Source organism: Osmia lignaria, chromosome 3 (genome assembly GCF_051020975.1).
Source record: "Osmia lignaria lignaria isolate PbOS001 chromosome 3, iyOsmLign1, whole genome shotgun sequence".
NCBI classification, from domain to species: Eukaryota; Metazoa; Arthropoda; class Insecta; order Hymenoptera; family Megachilidae; genus Osmia; species Osmia lignaria.
Window position 1 is genome coordinate 11,368,941 of NC_135034.1, and position 14,566 is coordinate 11,383,506.

The 14,566-nt window shown below is 35.1% G+C and overlaps 2 protein-coding genes across 13 annotated transcripts in view; one reads left to right on the plus strand and one right to left on the minus strand.

Annotated features, from left to right (window-relative positions):
* Positions 1-11,103, minus strand: part of Ipk1 (Inositol phosphate kinase 1) — a 46,531-nt gene extending 35,428 nt beyond the window's left edge. For 2 of the 11 annotated variants that reach the window (XM_034332685.2, XM_034332677.2), the window contains exons 1-2: positions 9,527-9,660; positions 976-1,009 (exon numbers count right to left, since the gene is read on the minus strand). Coding sequence is in view for 2 of the 11 variants with exons in the window: in XM_076693127.1 (XP_076549242.1) it covers positions 976-1,009; positions 2,443-2,620 (212 nt within the window). In the remaining 9 variants the exon portion in view is untranslated. Of the gene's footprint in view, positions 1-975; positions 1,010-1,194; positions 1,535-2,442; positions 2,636-9,526; positions 9,661-9,720; positions 9,742-10,709 lie in introns of those variants that run through there. The other 9 variants (XM_076693127.1, XM_034332673.2, XM_034332684.2 and 6 more) reach the window with 9 other exon arrangements.
* On the plus strand, positions 9,706-14,428 carry Sas-6 (Spindle assembly abnormal 6). 2 transcript variants are annotated; one of them, XM_034332671.2, is made up of 6 exons: positions 9,714-10,214; positions 11,755-11,978; positions 12,130-12,656; positions 12,725-13,473; positions 13,625-13,899; positions 13,981-14,428. In XM_034332671.2, the coding sequence occupies exons 2-6, from the start codon at positions 11,790-11,792 to the stop codon at positions 14,164-14,166; spliced, it is 1,926 nt and encodes a 641-aa protein (XP_034188562.2). In that variant the 5' UTR covers positions 9,714-10,214; positions 11,755-11,789; the 3' UTR covers positions 14,167-14,428. The 2 variants fall into 2 exon arrangements, with proteins under 2 accessions (XP_034188561.2, XP_034188562.2); XM_034332670.2 differs by having other exon boundaries at positions 9,706-10,214; positions 13,625-14,425.
* The last annotated feature ends 138 nt before the right edge of the window (positions 14,429-14,566 follow it).

Below are 14,566 nucleotides of genomic sequence, written 5' to 3' on the forward strand. Positions count from 1 at the left end.
ACGCGTTTGAAAGAGAAAAAAAGACCATGAGACGGTTCTTGCGTAGGCGTACCGACGACGAAAGTATAGGAAAAATCTTACTATGTATAATAGTAGGTTTTAATAAGAAAATTGATAAAATATAATGAAAAGAATAAATAAAAGTTACGACTCGATGAAAGTTTCAGTAGGTTTGCATGAGAGGCAACGTGTTAAACGTGCTGCTGCATCATTCTAGTAGCTGATATTATCTAAAAGCAGTTGAATTTCGAATCCTATTTCATCGAAACGTTATGGAAATTCGATCTGCGAGACGTTGCTCGTTTCTCGGCCAATGAATCCATAATATTAGGTGAATGGAAAAGTTCGTAGTTGATTTCGCATTAAAATATTGTAAACTTTTGCGATCGGTCAATGTATACCCGGTTCGATGTCAAAACGAGACGAGAACGAAGAATATACACGGTTCCGAGCCTCGATTCTTCCGAGCGCGGACCTGAAAGAGGCCCCGCGGCTGTGGAAAGGTGCCCGTTCTTAGAAACGTTTTTCTCGGCTCGATTCTATGGAGCTAAGAAAGAAGCAGAGCGAACAGCAAACGACGTTCACCTTCCATGAAAACCGAGCATTCTCGTTCCGGCACGCTGCGTAAATCATGGATAGCGATCGTGGTTCATCGAGGCTCCCACAATTTCGTGGTCTTCGCCGTCACGAACAAGGAAACCCTACTATTCTCACAGACTTCTTCGTGTACAGTCGGTCTCAAGATAAATATTCGAACACTCTTATATTTTCTGTTAATCCATTCTCGACTGTCCTTAACTTTATTTGAAAAATTAGTTTTATCTTTTCAACTACCGGCGTTCAATGTATATCGACTTTTAAATTGAATATAAACCAGGATATACAGTCATGAAAGTTTCATTAGACGCAAGTTGCAAAATTATTAACTATAACTAAATTTTTCACAAAATTAAAAGGGATAAAACAAAAACTTACCAACAGGGAGGAAGAACATAAAGTTGTAGTGTTCCTGAAACAAAATTTCAAATTAGAATTTGTTAATTCTTTGATAAATAAAAGGAATATTCGTAGGTGGGCACGGATTTAGATTAGAACGGTTAAATGTTCGCTTTAATGGAAATAGATGTTAATATAAGACCGTGCCTGGCACTTGTTGCGTTCGTTGTTTTGTAGAAAGTATCTTGATTCACGTACCTACATTAGATACAAGTCACTGAATTTCGTTGGCATAATTAAATGTGTATGACTCACGAGTGGTCTTGAAAGTTGTAACGATATACCGGGTGATAATGAAGACAAGCATCGTTTAATTAGAAATCAAATTATTTTTAAATTAATGATTCTAATTTCATCAACACAATTTTATTTTACAAAATAATAACTTGATTTAAAATTACGGAAATTGATGATATTTTTGAGAAATAATATATCAATTAACTCGTGGTTTGGGATAGCGTCGGTTGGTTAAAATTAAGCCGTTTGTCTTTGATTCTCTTTATTTCTGATTTATTTATCGACTCGAGGAAGGCTCAACCGCGAATGAATGTATCGTACCGCATCAACACGGCTGCCGCTGTTCGCTATTAATCCGAATGTTTATGTTTAGACTAAGGGATTATCCCTATCTCAAGCGCAATACATACCAACTCTGCCGGTTTCGCCAGTAACCTAGCGGTCCCGGAAAGATTTCTCTTACCGAGCACGCACTGACTGCAAAATTAATAAATTAACGTAGCAGTGTAAAATTTAGAAAATAAAAATCATATGTAATATAAAATTGAATTAAAATCCGAGCTCTCTCCATGGTCCGCCGTCGAGGGATTGATTTTTGAAAAACAGACTTGTGGATTATAGTCATTTTGAAATTCAAATTCAAGTGTTGTATACGCGTATCAGAGAGATGTCGCGAAAACAGTTAGTATACTCTAGAAGCCCGTGCGAATTATTGTTAGTCGAACGTAATTGCCAAAGATAGCTCGCCGTATCTCGCGGCCAGAATTTCATTTTCTTTTGTATCAGAAATACAATATACAAAGTACTCTACGAAAGGACTAAATAGTTTAGAAAATTTAAACTATATTTTGCATCTTTCAATTTTCAATTAACGAACACAATACAATCAGTCACCATAACATTAGAAATAACACGGCAGAGTAGACTTATTCGGTAATGATTCGACGACTCGTTGAAAGAGCATGAAAATTGAAATAACGATTAGGTTGGAAAGGAAAAAGGAAAAGGAAGAGGAGGATGCGGCTTTCGAGCAGACCCGGTTTCCGAAGGATCCCTGGCGTCTTTCGGTCGAGTGACGAACAAAGAAATGGCTCTGGAGATGTGGCAACAAGGGAAACCTTTCGGAAAGAATACACCATGATGGCGATGGTGGTGTGGCCAAGTAAGATGCCTACACCATGCCGAAAAAACATCTGTCGGAACACGGACCTGCATAAGGGCACGTCCGTTCTTTTTCCACAGCCCCGCTTCGGAACACCAACGCCATGTAACAAAGGTGCACCATGAAAAATATCCACCGTCGCGTGAATACCATTCGTCGATGTAAAACGTTCTTAGCTGAAAATCCAGGTAAACCCAAAGGACAGGTACTAATAAGACGCGACATTCTGACAAAGAAACTAAGTACTTTTAGAAAGAGAGAGAAAGCTCGTCCGCAGTCTATAGCTTTCAGGTATACGTACATACAGTGGCCCGGAAAAGTTACGTAGCCGGAAATGAACGGTAGTGGTTTTAATAAGTGATAGGCATCGGTTAAGGACACGGGTGTTCCTAACGAATCTATTTAAACCAAACGACGCTACAAAGCTGTACTCTTGAATACAAATCGTTGTTTGTTTCCCGGCCAAATCGTTCCTCGTCAAATTTCTACCAACGAATCAGGGAGTGCCGGCAGTTCGCCGCTTCTATTATTAACGAGAATCGCGTATAAAATTTCAATTCGAAAGGTGTTTCAGCAGTTTATTTTGAAGGTGTGGCAAATCCACAAATAAAAAAAAAAAAAAAAAAAAAAAAAAAATGAAGAATAATAAAATTTATTTATCTATAAGAAATCTATGGTCAGACTAATTCAAACTCCCTAATATTTGGGCATAAGTTCGTATAATGCTTTTCGGTGAGCAGCTGGCAAAAGCCAGCTGTCGATCGTTAATGCCATGCTGTAGGGCACCGCGAAATTTTTCCGAACATGCTTCCTTGGGAACCTACAAATTTTGCTACGTAATAAAATTCATCAAAAGTTAAATTATTCTAACCTTACACCCATTAAAAATAAAAAAAAAGAGAAATTTAAACATTAATTCTACCCTCGGACGGCGGACCATGAAGAGAGGCCCGATTGTAATATAATTTCGTATTTCTTCAAAATTTATCTTCACATATGTCGAATATGTGTATAATGAGTACGCGCTTATTCGTGGTATTAAAAATATTAATCGCGAAAAGTATTCATGGGCAAGTCGTTAACTTGCCACCTATTCGTGTCGCTTTGTCATTGCAATATTATCCAAGCGAGTCCGATGTTATCGGTGATGTTTTTTAAAAACGAAACTTCCATGAGCACAATATGCATTCACTTGCATCGAAGCTAGGAGACTAACGGCAGCCGATATCACGATGAGGGATCGCATATTGCATTACACGCTCCAGGTGTTTTGCAAAGGCTATTTACCACAATCTATATTTACCACAACCGATTCCACACCGATGTAACATAGAGTTAAGTTTTTTCCTTAGCCTATCTCCGTTAAAACCGAATCCTAAAGAATTGATTTATTCTTAATTGATTATTTGGAAAAATCATTGCAGTGTATCGTAAACTCAATTATATTTGAAATTAGTACTATCATTTAGTCAGCAAACATACCGTAATCAACAATTCCCAGAAACTCAATTTGTTTGATATTCAGGAAGTGAAATAGAAACAGCCCTACCCAGCGTTGAAACAATTTTAACGTTTCGGTATTAAGAAAGATTTTACAACTTCCCGATCATAAATCATCCTTGATGTTCATCTAATCCCGTGCAAATAAACAAGGTAGATATAATTAAACATCAAACGCGCATGCCTGACTGGTGGTTAACTGTAGACAGTACGTCTTTCTACTTTTAGCAGTACTAATAGATAAGACGGTTTTTGAGTAAATCTTCTTTGAACAAGAGGAACAATTTGAATTAATCCTCCAACGACGGAGAGATCCCCCTACATATTATTTTTATTTCCTAAATTTTACGATTTCTATAATCCCTTTTCCATATAAGAGGAAATGAAAAATTATATTATCAATGATAATAATAATAACAACTTTCAGATATTGAAGTAAGTAGTGGAGGTCTTTTTCCCCTACGTTGCCTTTTCCCCTAGGGAAACCTAGTATGCTCACCAGTGTATACCCATGAACGATTGCCAGACGACTCGCGGTAAAAGGATGGTGGTGGTAAAGCTATGGGCAACAGGAAAGGGGATTGGGGGAGGTAAAACTAAAGGGAACAAATAAAACTAGACTGCAGAGACAGCTGGTCGTTGGGGCTGTACCCCCTGAGAGAACCAACAGCGAACAACAAGCCCATATGACGCACGCATCGATGCACACAGGCACGAAACTTGAATACTCGCGTCAACATGCACACGGGTCATGCGCATCCACCCTACCTCTTGCCACCGTATCATTCTTTAGCCGGCGCTTTGATATTAATGGTAACGAACAATAACCCTCCGTGGTCCATTTTCCCGAAATGCTGGCCAAAATGAGATTTTATGAAATCTGTATGTAAAGTATCGAAGATAGATAAACCACTAACACGATAGGTGTTTTAAAGCTCGACTTGCTGAATGGCTTCGATCGTCGCTGAATGGCTTCCGTTTGCATCGCTTTAAGAGCTTAAAGCTTACGACGACTTCGAACGGAGGAAAATCGTCTGACAGGATTTTATCATCTTTCTTTTTTTTTCTCTCTCTCTCTCTTTAAACAGGAAACGAGAAAAACACAGAGAACGAGGCCACACCGTGCAGGATAAGAAACGATGTAACGAAACGAGGCCAAACCGCGAGGTCGAGAGAATTTCTTTCATCGTCCTTACTTTGGAAATAGTCTATTTATACTGTTTCTGTATACTAACGCACCTCCAAAATGTAGATTTTCGTGTTTTTTATTTTTTCTCTTCGATTTCTTATAGCAAAGCTGCTTTTTTAATAACGTACTAACTTGAAAATTTTAATTATTAAACTCGGAATAAATTAAACTAGAAGATACATAACAATCAATAAACATGATGAATATATGTAACAAGAGCAATGACCTATAAAAAACATATTTGTTCTGAAGTACAATCAATTTTTTGCGTAAATCAACGATAACGTGTTTTTCCAGAATATATCACCAATGTTTTATCGAAAAAAGCAATGTCTGTAAATAATTCTATCTATGAAGAAATCTTCTAAAAATCGATCGATTTCAATGATAAGATTTGACAGTATAATAAATGAAATTGAATGAAAATTTGGTACAGACGTAAATGAAAGAAGCAGAAATAGTACACACGACGGTATATTTGTAATTATTGACCAGGTGATAAGCACACAATTAAAAGACGGTAAAAGTAAAAGCAAGCAAGTACTCGCTATCGAAATAAAAAAGGAAAGATAAGTTAGGTACAAATACATTTTCGTTCAAGGTTTGTAGTTTATCTAAAAGGCTACGACGGTACCTTCTTTTAGTCTGCAAACAGATGTACATATCTTTGAGGAAATATCAAGTCTGAAAATACTGAAGAAAGACAAACAACTGTGGAGAACGGGTAAACACAAGTTATCTATATATTACGACACATCGAACGAACACAATACTTGAAATTATTTAAAAGATGTGGAAAACTAAAGAGGAGAAGATACGAGTATGAGATAGGGTAGAAATACGAGATATCAAAGTTTTAATCTGTACTACATATATACACACACGTAGATGGGCGCGGCGTGGGAAGGCATGGGAAAATTACGTAGAACAGCAGGGTTCACAGCTGAAGGGGAAACTAGGGACAGAAGGGAGCGCCGAGTCGTTGGACGCTTCGTTGAAGCGCAAAGAGCCAAGAGCCAAACCGAGTCGGGAATCGGAGGGTCTTTCACGATGAGTGGGGCATTAAAGCGTCACTAGAGACGGGGAGAGAAAGAGGATATACAGAGTGTTCGAAAATACTCGAATGAAATTTTTAAGAAAGTATTAAAAAATTAGTATTCTATTTCATTAAATTAAAGCATTCTCATTTCCTTAAAATTTCTGGGGCCCAATGATACCTTCATATTTAAAGAATATAGGTACGTCATTGAGATGGACCTAGTGCTTTTTTAGTAAGCATACGCGAGAAATCCCACACTGAGCATCACTGGGGTAGAGGGGATAAAGCGGGCCAGGTCTGCGCTACCTTCAAACGCTTGGGGGTTAAGGCCCGTTACGCAACATAATAACTCCATGAATGTTTTTTCCAAAAAACATTAACCATGTTTTTCCGTTTTCGATGATTTTTGAATATGTTGTAAAATTCGACATTTTGATGTCAGATTCGTTTAATTTCTGAGATATTCGCGAAAAACTATGGGTACTAACACGTTGAATTTCATCTATACGTATGCGTTCGTGACGATGTGTGCGTCGGCAAGTGATCCCCGCTTATCTACCGTTTCTGTCGATAGCACTACATGGCCCGGCTACCATCCATATAACGGATGGGCTTAAAAATTAACTCATTTCAACATATTTAAAAATGATCGAAATTGGAGGGGAGCGCCTTTTCTACAAGTTCACCGAGAAAGTTTTAATTTAATGAAATAGAATACTATATAAACAATATTAATAAAATATATTGTTATTTTGTACGTGTGCAGCTGATTAATTATTCGAATATCAAGAAAGCGCAGAAAATACGCGGGCCACTTTCAGGCGTGTAATGTATACAGCTACGGCATCACGTAATGTCTCTAGCTGTAATGTCACTTACGCATGCGCACGCAGTTTCCTAGTGAGAAAAAATCCCACGACTGCGCATCACTGCTTTGGTGTAGGTTTCTGCTCTCCCATAAGAGTACGCGGTGTATCTGTATATGTAATTCTGTATCGCCAAATTTCTATCTAGCAAAGAAACATGGCTGTCGTGCACGATCAGGGGAATTGAGGGATAAAAAGAGGGGAGAGTTGAAAGAGGCGAAAGAAATGAAAGCAGCTGCAAGAGAGACGCGTGAAAGCTACTGATACTGTGCGCAAAATAAGGGGGCAAGATGAAAGGGGAGAATACTCGACCCAGTAACGTAACCACCAAGCACGCATACAGCAGGAGACATAATGAAACTTGATTAATTTTCAGTTCACGGTTAAATGATGAAACAATGTTAACGAATGTAAACACGAGTATGTTAATGTAAAACATACACAACTGTGCATAAATTCAGAGAAGAAAGAATCCTTATAAAAACATAATGAAATTTGATTAATTTTCAGTTTACAGTATATATAACAAGGATATGTAAACAGAAAATATACATATTGAAATAATGCTCAAATAATTTAGTATACTAACATTGATATACATACGTACATAAATATTACGTTATTAGGAAAGTCTTGAGGTTTTTTTTTAGAAAGCAATAGAAAGTTTCGAAACATTCTGAAAAGTTTTGTGGTATGGCTATATAAGAGAAATCCCCTGAGCTAGCAAGTTGTCGATAATGATGAACGAAGCGAGATATAAATTTCATAAAAGATATTTTACTCCCACAAGACTTTCCAAACAACCTAACATGTATGTAATTCCTAAAAAATATCGTCATGAATCTCAACAATTTAATTTTCGAATGAATCAAATAGTGATTGAAAATATAGATTTTCCCTTTTTATATATTTTCCGTAGCAACAGACTGTCAACGGAATAAAAGCGTACGACTGAAATGAAATCCTCGTTCATCCTACTGTGTTTTTTTGTGAATGCTCGAGAAGGGAACCGAGCGACCGTATGCTCCCCTCTCTTGGTTACGCCACTGACTCGACCCAGCGAGGCAGCACGGACAACCGGCTGCGCTGTTGCCAAGCGGAAATCACAGAGCTGCGGCATTTTCTTCTTCCACAAAGATACACGCTGTGCTCGCTTACCGTGTGTTGCCTTCTCCGTTAACCAACACAGAGAAATACAACCAAAATAATAACTAAATCTAATTTAGCAATATCCTTGACAGATATTGTTCTTTAATGCATACGTGTTACAATAAAAATTTAATAAATACTGTCCACCGATCATAATAAGTCCCATGAGAATAACTCAATCTGTCTGGTTGCGCCCCGCCTCAGTGACGTACAATTGATCGAAACGATCACATCTACCAATCAGGCTCGAGTAAAACTACGAGTTCGTCAATGTTATTGAAAACAGAAAATTATGGATAACAAAGTTGAAATATCAAACTTTTCATCGATTTTAATCTAATGCGAAATAAAAACTCGATTAACCAATGGTACTCCAAAAAGAAGGAGTGGACGCAAAAGCTGCTTTCCCGTTAATGTCGTTAGCTTATCAAAGCAAGAATATCGATGGAGCAATACTATGGTGGCCAGTTTCGACAAATCCGTGTTGAAAAAACATCCAATATGAAATGGAGGTCGATAGCGTGATGACCTCGAAGCCAATCGACAATTTTATTATACAATGCCGTGGCCTCACGTATAAAACATATACATACATATACAATATAAAAATATATATATGTATACGAATGCAGTGTTGCCACATCCGGATTCTGTGTAGACCAACCAAATACAAGGACATTAACCTAAAGTTATTTATATCATTTTTAAACAAGAATTTCATATATTGAAAGAATAATATTTAAAGGAACAATGTGAAATTTAAAGAATGGAAATAATATGAGTTGAATTCAAAATGGGGCTCTTTTCATGGACCACCGTCGGAGTTAAAGGCTATGTTGACGACATATCTCTATAAGAGAATCACTCGTTCGAATCAATAGTAATCAAAATCAATACTATAACGAATCGAAATTGTACGTGACAAGTTTTTAATAAATGCTTTCGCAAATGACACTATCATGGTCAGTTTTGGAGGTGAAATTTATCATAAGTTATAGATACATTGCTTCTATTAAATCAACAACACTGTTCTCTCGTTCTTCTACTAGATTTTTAAATTGTATTAATTGTGGCTTATCAGATCATCAAAAATACAAAATTGAAAAGCCAGTTATTCTGAATAGATGTAAATTTTGTATTTTCAGGAGAAGTTCATTATCTAGGGCGAATTCGCTCTACAGTACCGAATTCTGTAGACATTTCCGGAGAAGAAACTATGTGGGGGTAAATATTCGAGCAGTATACAATTCACATACAACAGATATTTTTTCGATTTACTTGAATTGCATACAGAGTATCAACATTTTCTACGGAGAAGAGAGATTTCGACGAATAGTTTAAGATTTTTGGAAGACCTTCAGCTGATGCTGGACGAAAAGAAAATTTACCGGAGTTATACTAGCAGGTATATTTCTCATAGCTTCAAAGCGAGTCCGTGGCAGGTAAAACCTGTCCGCTTGGTTGCATTTTTCCCTTTTGTGAACAGAGCAGGTAGTTACAGGAGCCGACTTTCAAACGCGGAAGGACCAGAAAAAATACACAGTAAAACTCGATGAAAAACGCTTTGTGAAGAAATAATGACCTTCTATTTCAAAACTGTCGCGTTCGCAAGGATTTGGAAAGCTTTTTTACACGAACATAAATTACCACTGACAAGCAATGACGCGCAGTGTGGGATTTCTAGCGCATGCGTAGTAAGAAAGTACGTATGTACCAGGTCCATCGCAATGACATAGCTATGTTCTTTAAATACGAAGGTATCATTGGGCCCCAGAAATTTTAAGGAGAGGAGAAAGCTTTAATTCAATGAAATAGAATACCATATAAACAATGTTAATAAAATGTATTGTTATTTTGTACGTGTGCAGCCGATTTATTATACGAATATCAAGAAAGCGCAGAAAATACGCGAGGCATTTTCAGGCGTGTGATGTATACAGCCGTGGCATCACGCGATGTCTCTAGCTATAATGTCACTTACGCATGCGCAAGCAGCTTCGCGTCGTTAGTGAAAAGAAATCCTACGACTACGTGTCGCTGGAAAGCAGTAGCTGATATTATATGACAATGAAACAGGTACCCCTCTGTTAAATCGGTTTAAATTAAACACGTGTTTATATTAATATGACTCTTATTTTTAAATATAATCGCAATGCATTTTCATAACATTAATAACGATATTAACCTAGCAATATAAACCTTCCTAACAATATAACTTAGATCAATGCTTGCATCTAATATACTGCATCAACCTTTTGTCAAGAGTATTTGTAAAACAGAAATTAGTTTTACAAAATGACATGTAAATAATGTACCTAACGTAAGTGTTGTAACGATCGTTGATACGAAAAAGCATTTTGCATATAAAACCCAAATATGGCCGCTAGGGTGCAGCATGCAACGGAGAACGAAAGGACAAAAATGAACGAAAGAAGCGCTGCAAGCGAAACCGGTGTACATTATCTTTACACAAGCATTTTAACACATACAAAAATTCTTTTTCAAAATTCATTACAGGGAAAATTATTTGAATATTACACAATCTGTGATTTACAAAGAATAAAAGCTTACCTGCTTACTGTTATATGTAGAAAGCATCGTCAGATTCAAACTGCAACTGCCATACCCCCAACCTCCAACCGTCAGCGAGTAGGTTCGAGGTTCCAATTTTCAAGAGAACATAACTTGTCGTTTTATAATAATTGTGCACTTACGAACTGAACACTATCACCACACACATATTTCCTTTGAAAATAAAAACAATAATTTCTCAAACACTCTACCGACCACATATTCAAGAACAAAATTGTCAGTCGCGAAACAACCGCATGGCATGGCGACCGCGGTTACAACTCAACATGTACGGTGTTTTAAATGAAACGTCACATCCTCGATCTTCAACGCTATTGGTCAGTTTCAAAAGAATCAACCAATCAGCTTTCAATTTTTTTAACTACGCGGGAAAGTAAAGTAAACTTCATCAGGAATATATTAGAATGATTTTGAATAATTTTTTTGTTGATAGATGTAGGAAAAATATGCTACTAAAATGTAATGTATCACTATAATTAATTCGTTGGAATTATAAATATAGAATACGTGTATATAAATTTATGCTGAATTATAACGCCGCCATTGTTTTTCTACTTACTGATACATGTATTGTGATTTTGAGCAAAATTTTATTTGATCGCAAGAATAATCCACCACATTAATTATCGACTAACTTTATTCAACGATTTTGACAATCAAATATTAGTCCTTATTTTTCTCGAAGAAATGAAATGTAAAATTAATTAAAATTTTAAACAAATATAATTTTGTATATAATATTATTTATATTATATTATATAAATAAATTGAAGTAATCAAATTAAATAATATTCGTGTAAAACGAAACATTACAAATAAAATGGTAGAGAAATATACTGCAACTCACGAGAGACTAAGTTTAACACTAAGGTGGCAGCACCTAAAACATGCGTGCTTCGACTGGGCATGTAAACTATACAATTTAAAAGTTTTGATGTACAGTTTTTTATAATTTATAAAAAATTGACAAATGAAACGAAAATTGAAACGCTATTTCCATTATTCGGATGACCAAATGAGTTAGAACTAACAGATGACTGCTAAACGTGCAGCCAAACGATGAATTATTTAAATAATTCAACAAGCAGTGGAGTGACTGGTGATTCTGGCCTTCAATTGAACAATGTTGAAGTGTTATATTCAAAAGTGCAAAGAGTTTACCTTAAACCACAGCATAAAGAAGAACGTCAACGCGAGCTTAGGGTTAATGTGGAAATACATGCAGGTCTCAGCCCAGTGTGTCGCAAGGTAAAATCAGTATACTGTTTAGTATTAACCTAATATAATCTTCTAGTTTATTTTTTAATATTTGTATTAATACAAAACTTGAAATTAATGTCTAACAATTTTTTCAAAATGTTTTTGCTATATCATAATACTTTATACCTTTATGTTACAGAGTTTATGTGTCTTATTAGCAGATGACGATGATCCCTGTTTTCTTTACTCATTGTTTATCTCAGAAGATGATTTTAAAGTTTTAAAATCTCAACAGGGATTATTGGTAGATTTTGATAACTTTGCAACTCAATTAATACATCTATTAGAACAATGTCAAATATTACCATCAAACTTATCAAAAACACCACCAAAGTTTTTGTTATTATTAGCTGAAGAAAGCGGAGAATGGATATTTAAACTAGTTGAAACAAATAATTTTAAGCACTTGTGTCATTTAAGTTTAAATATATCACCAGCATGTGATTCTGATTTAAAAACTCATATGGCCATGAAAATTAAACATCTGAAAGAAAATATTCAACAACAGAATAGAGTGGCAGTTACATTGGAAACAAGATTAAATGAATTATCAAATCAAGTAGAAACAAAAACAAGAGAATTAGAACAGTTAGAACAAAAGTATAGAACAGAAAAGAACCAAATACAAATATCTTCTTCTGAACAAATAAGTTTAGAGAAAGACAGGTATGTAAAATCATACAATGTACTTTTTCTGTTTTAAATGTTTAACGAATGTTATTAACATTTTGCAGATTCTCTAAGGCTCAATTAGAGTGGCAATGTCAAAGTGAAAAAGAAAAATTAGAAATAGAACGTAGACATACAGAAATGGTAAAACAGCTTCATACTGAACTTGCAGAATTACGTACGCAAAATTTAACATACAAAGATAAGCTATCTCTTCTTGAAGCAACAAATATAGAACAAATTAGACAATTACAAAATCTTGAGAAAGAACTTAATGTTGCTCAAAGAGATTTAAATTTATTGAAGAAACAAAATTCTAAATTGGATACAGATTATCATGAAAAAGATAAAACGGTAAATAGTTTAAAGACTAAAGTTGCTGTACTGGAGCAAGAACTAAAAGATAAAGGTATACTTATTAGTAAACATACGGAAATGTTAAAAACAGCAAAAGAACAAAAACAACATCTTGAAGATCTTTTGGCTGAAAAAGATGGTCAGTTGCAACGTAAACAAAATTCTTTGAGAAATTTAAGTGATGAGCTGGTTAAGGCTAATGAAATATTAACGAAGCTACAAAACGAACTTGCTTCAACTAAATCAAAATTAAAATTAAGAACTAGTATAGCTCTTGAACAAGAAAGGTTGTTAGACACTAAACAAAAAGAAGTTGGTCAATTAGAAAGTAAAATGGAAAGTTTAATAAAAGAAACGAAAGATGCAAAAACTGAAGCCGAGAATTTGAAAGAACAGCTTAAAATGCAACAAAATCAATTGGAAGAGAAAGAAAAGATAATAAAAAATAATGACAATGGTAAAGAAATAAGTTTCTTATATTATGAATATTTTCATTGATCAGCAAATCATTACACTATATAACCATTTATTTATTTAAAAATTTTGTTTCTATAAATTTTTCAGATTTTTGCTTTTTATGATTAAAATGTGTTATTATACTTTTCCAGTAATTAGTTGGTTGAATCGACGATTAGCAGACAATCAATCTCCGTTACAAAGTGTAAATGCGGCAGCAGTGACCGTACCTTCTTCAATTCAGTTAACATTACCTAGAACGAATAAGTTAATCTCTACTAAGTATGAAACACGTACACCAGTGCCTAGTACAGTGCAACCAAATACATTTTCTGGACTCAGGAATCCAGTTGTACAAAATCCAAACATTAATCAAACTACACGAATGGCAGCAAGATCAATGGGTGTTGGTATTACGGATAGCACGGTAGGTGTATCAACATTTAATAAAACCGGTCAAATCTCGAGTACCAGTACACCTTTGGAACGTATTAATTCATTAAATAAGTTACCTGGAAATGTTGGAGGGTCATCCTCGATGCCTGCTATCGTAGAAAACAATAATCAAGCTGTACCATCAAATGGTACAAAAACTAAAAGTACAAGTGCTACGCTACAGGGTGGATTAAGAAGGGGAGGTTTGTCTGACAAACCAATTTTGCCATCTGCATATTTTCCCAAAACTTTACATTGATCAAATATGTGAGTATAATTGCCAGTATATAGTATACAAATATCAAAGTTGTTATAAACGGACATTAGATAAGTGAATAATATTTGAAGTTTCATGCTGAAATACAGTACAAAATATACACAGAGGATAGTAATATTAGAAAGAATTCTAGATATTATAACTTAGACATTTTTTTGTTTAAGTTTATATACATACTTTCCTATATTTGAATTTTGAGTATTACAAATACGTTTAAAAGCATTATCATATCTCATGAAAGTATATTAATTATAATTATATAATTTTATTGTACATTGTTTTAAAAGCAATGAATTTTTTAGAAGTTTAGTACATTAATTAGATGCTTATTCTTAATATGAGTTAAATGAAAACTATATATAACTTCGTACTTGAGTCAATT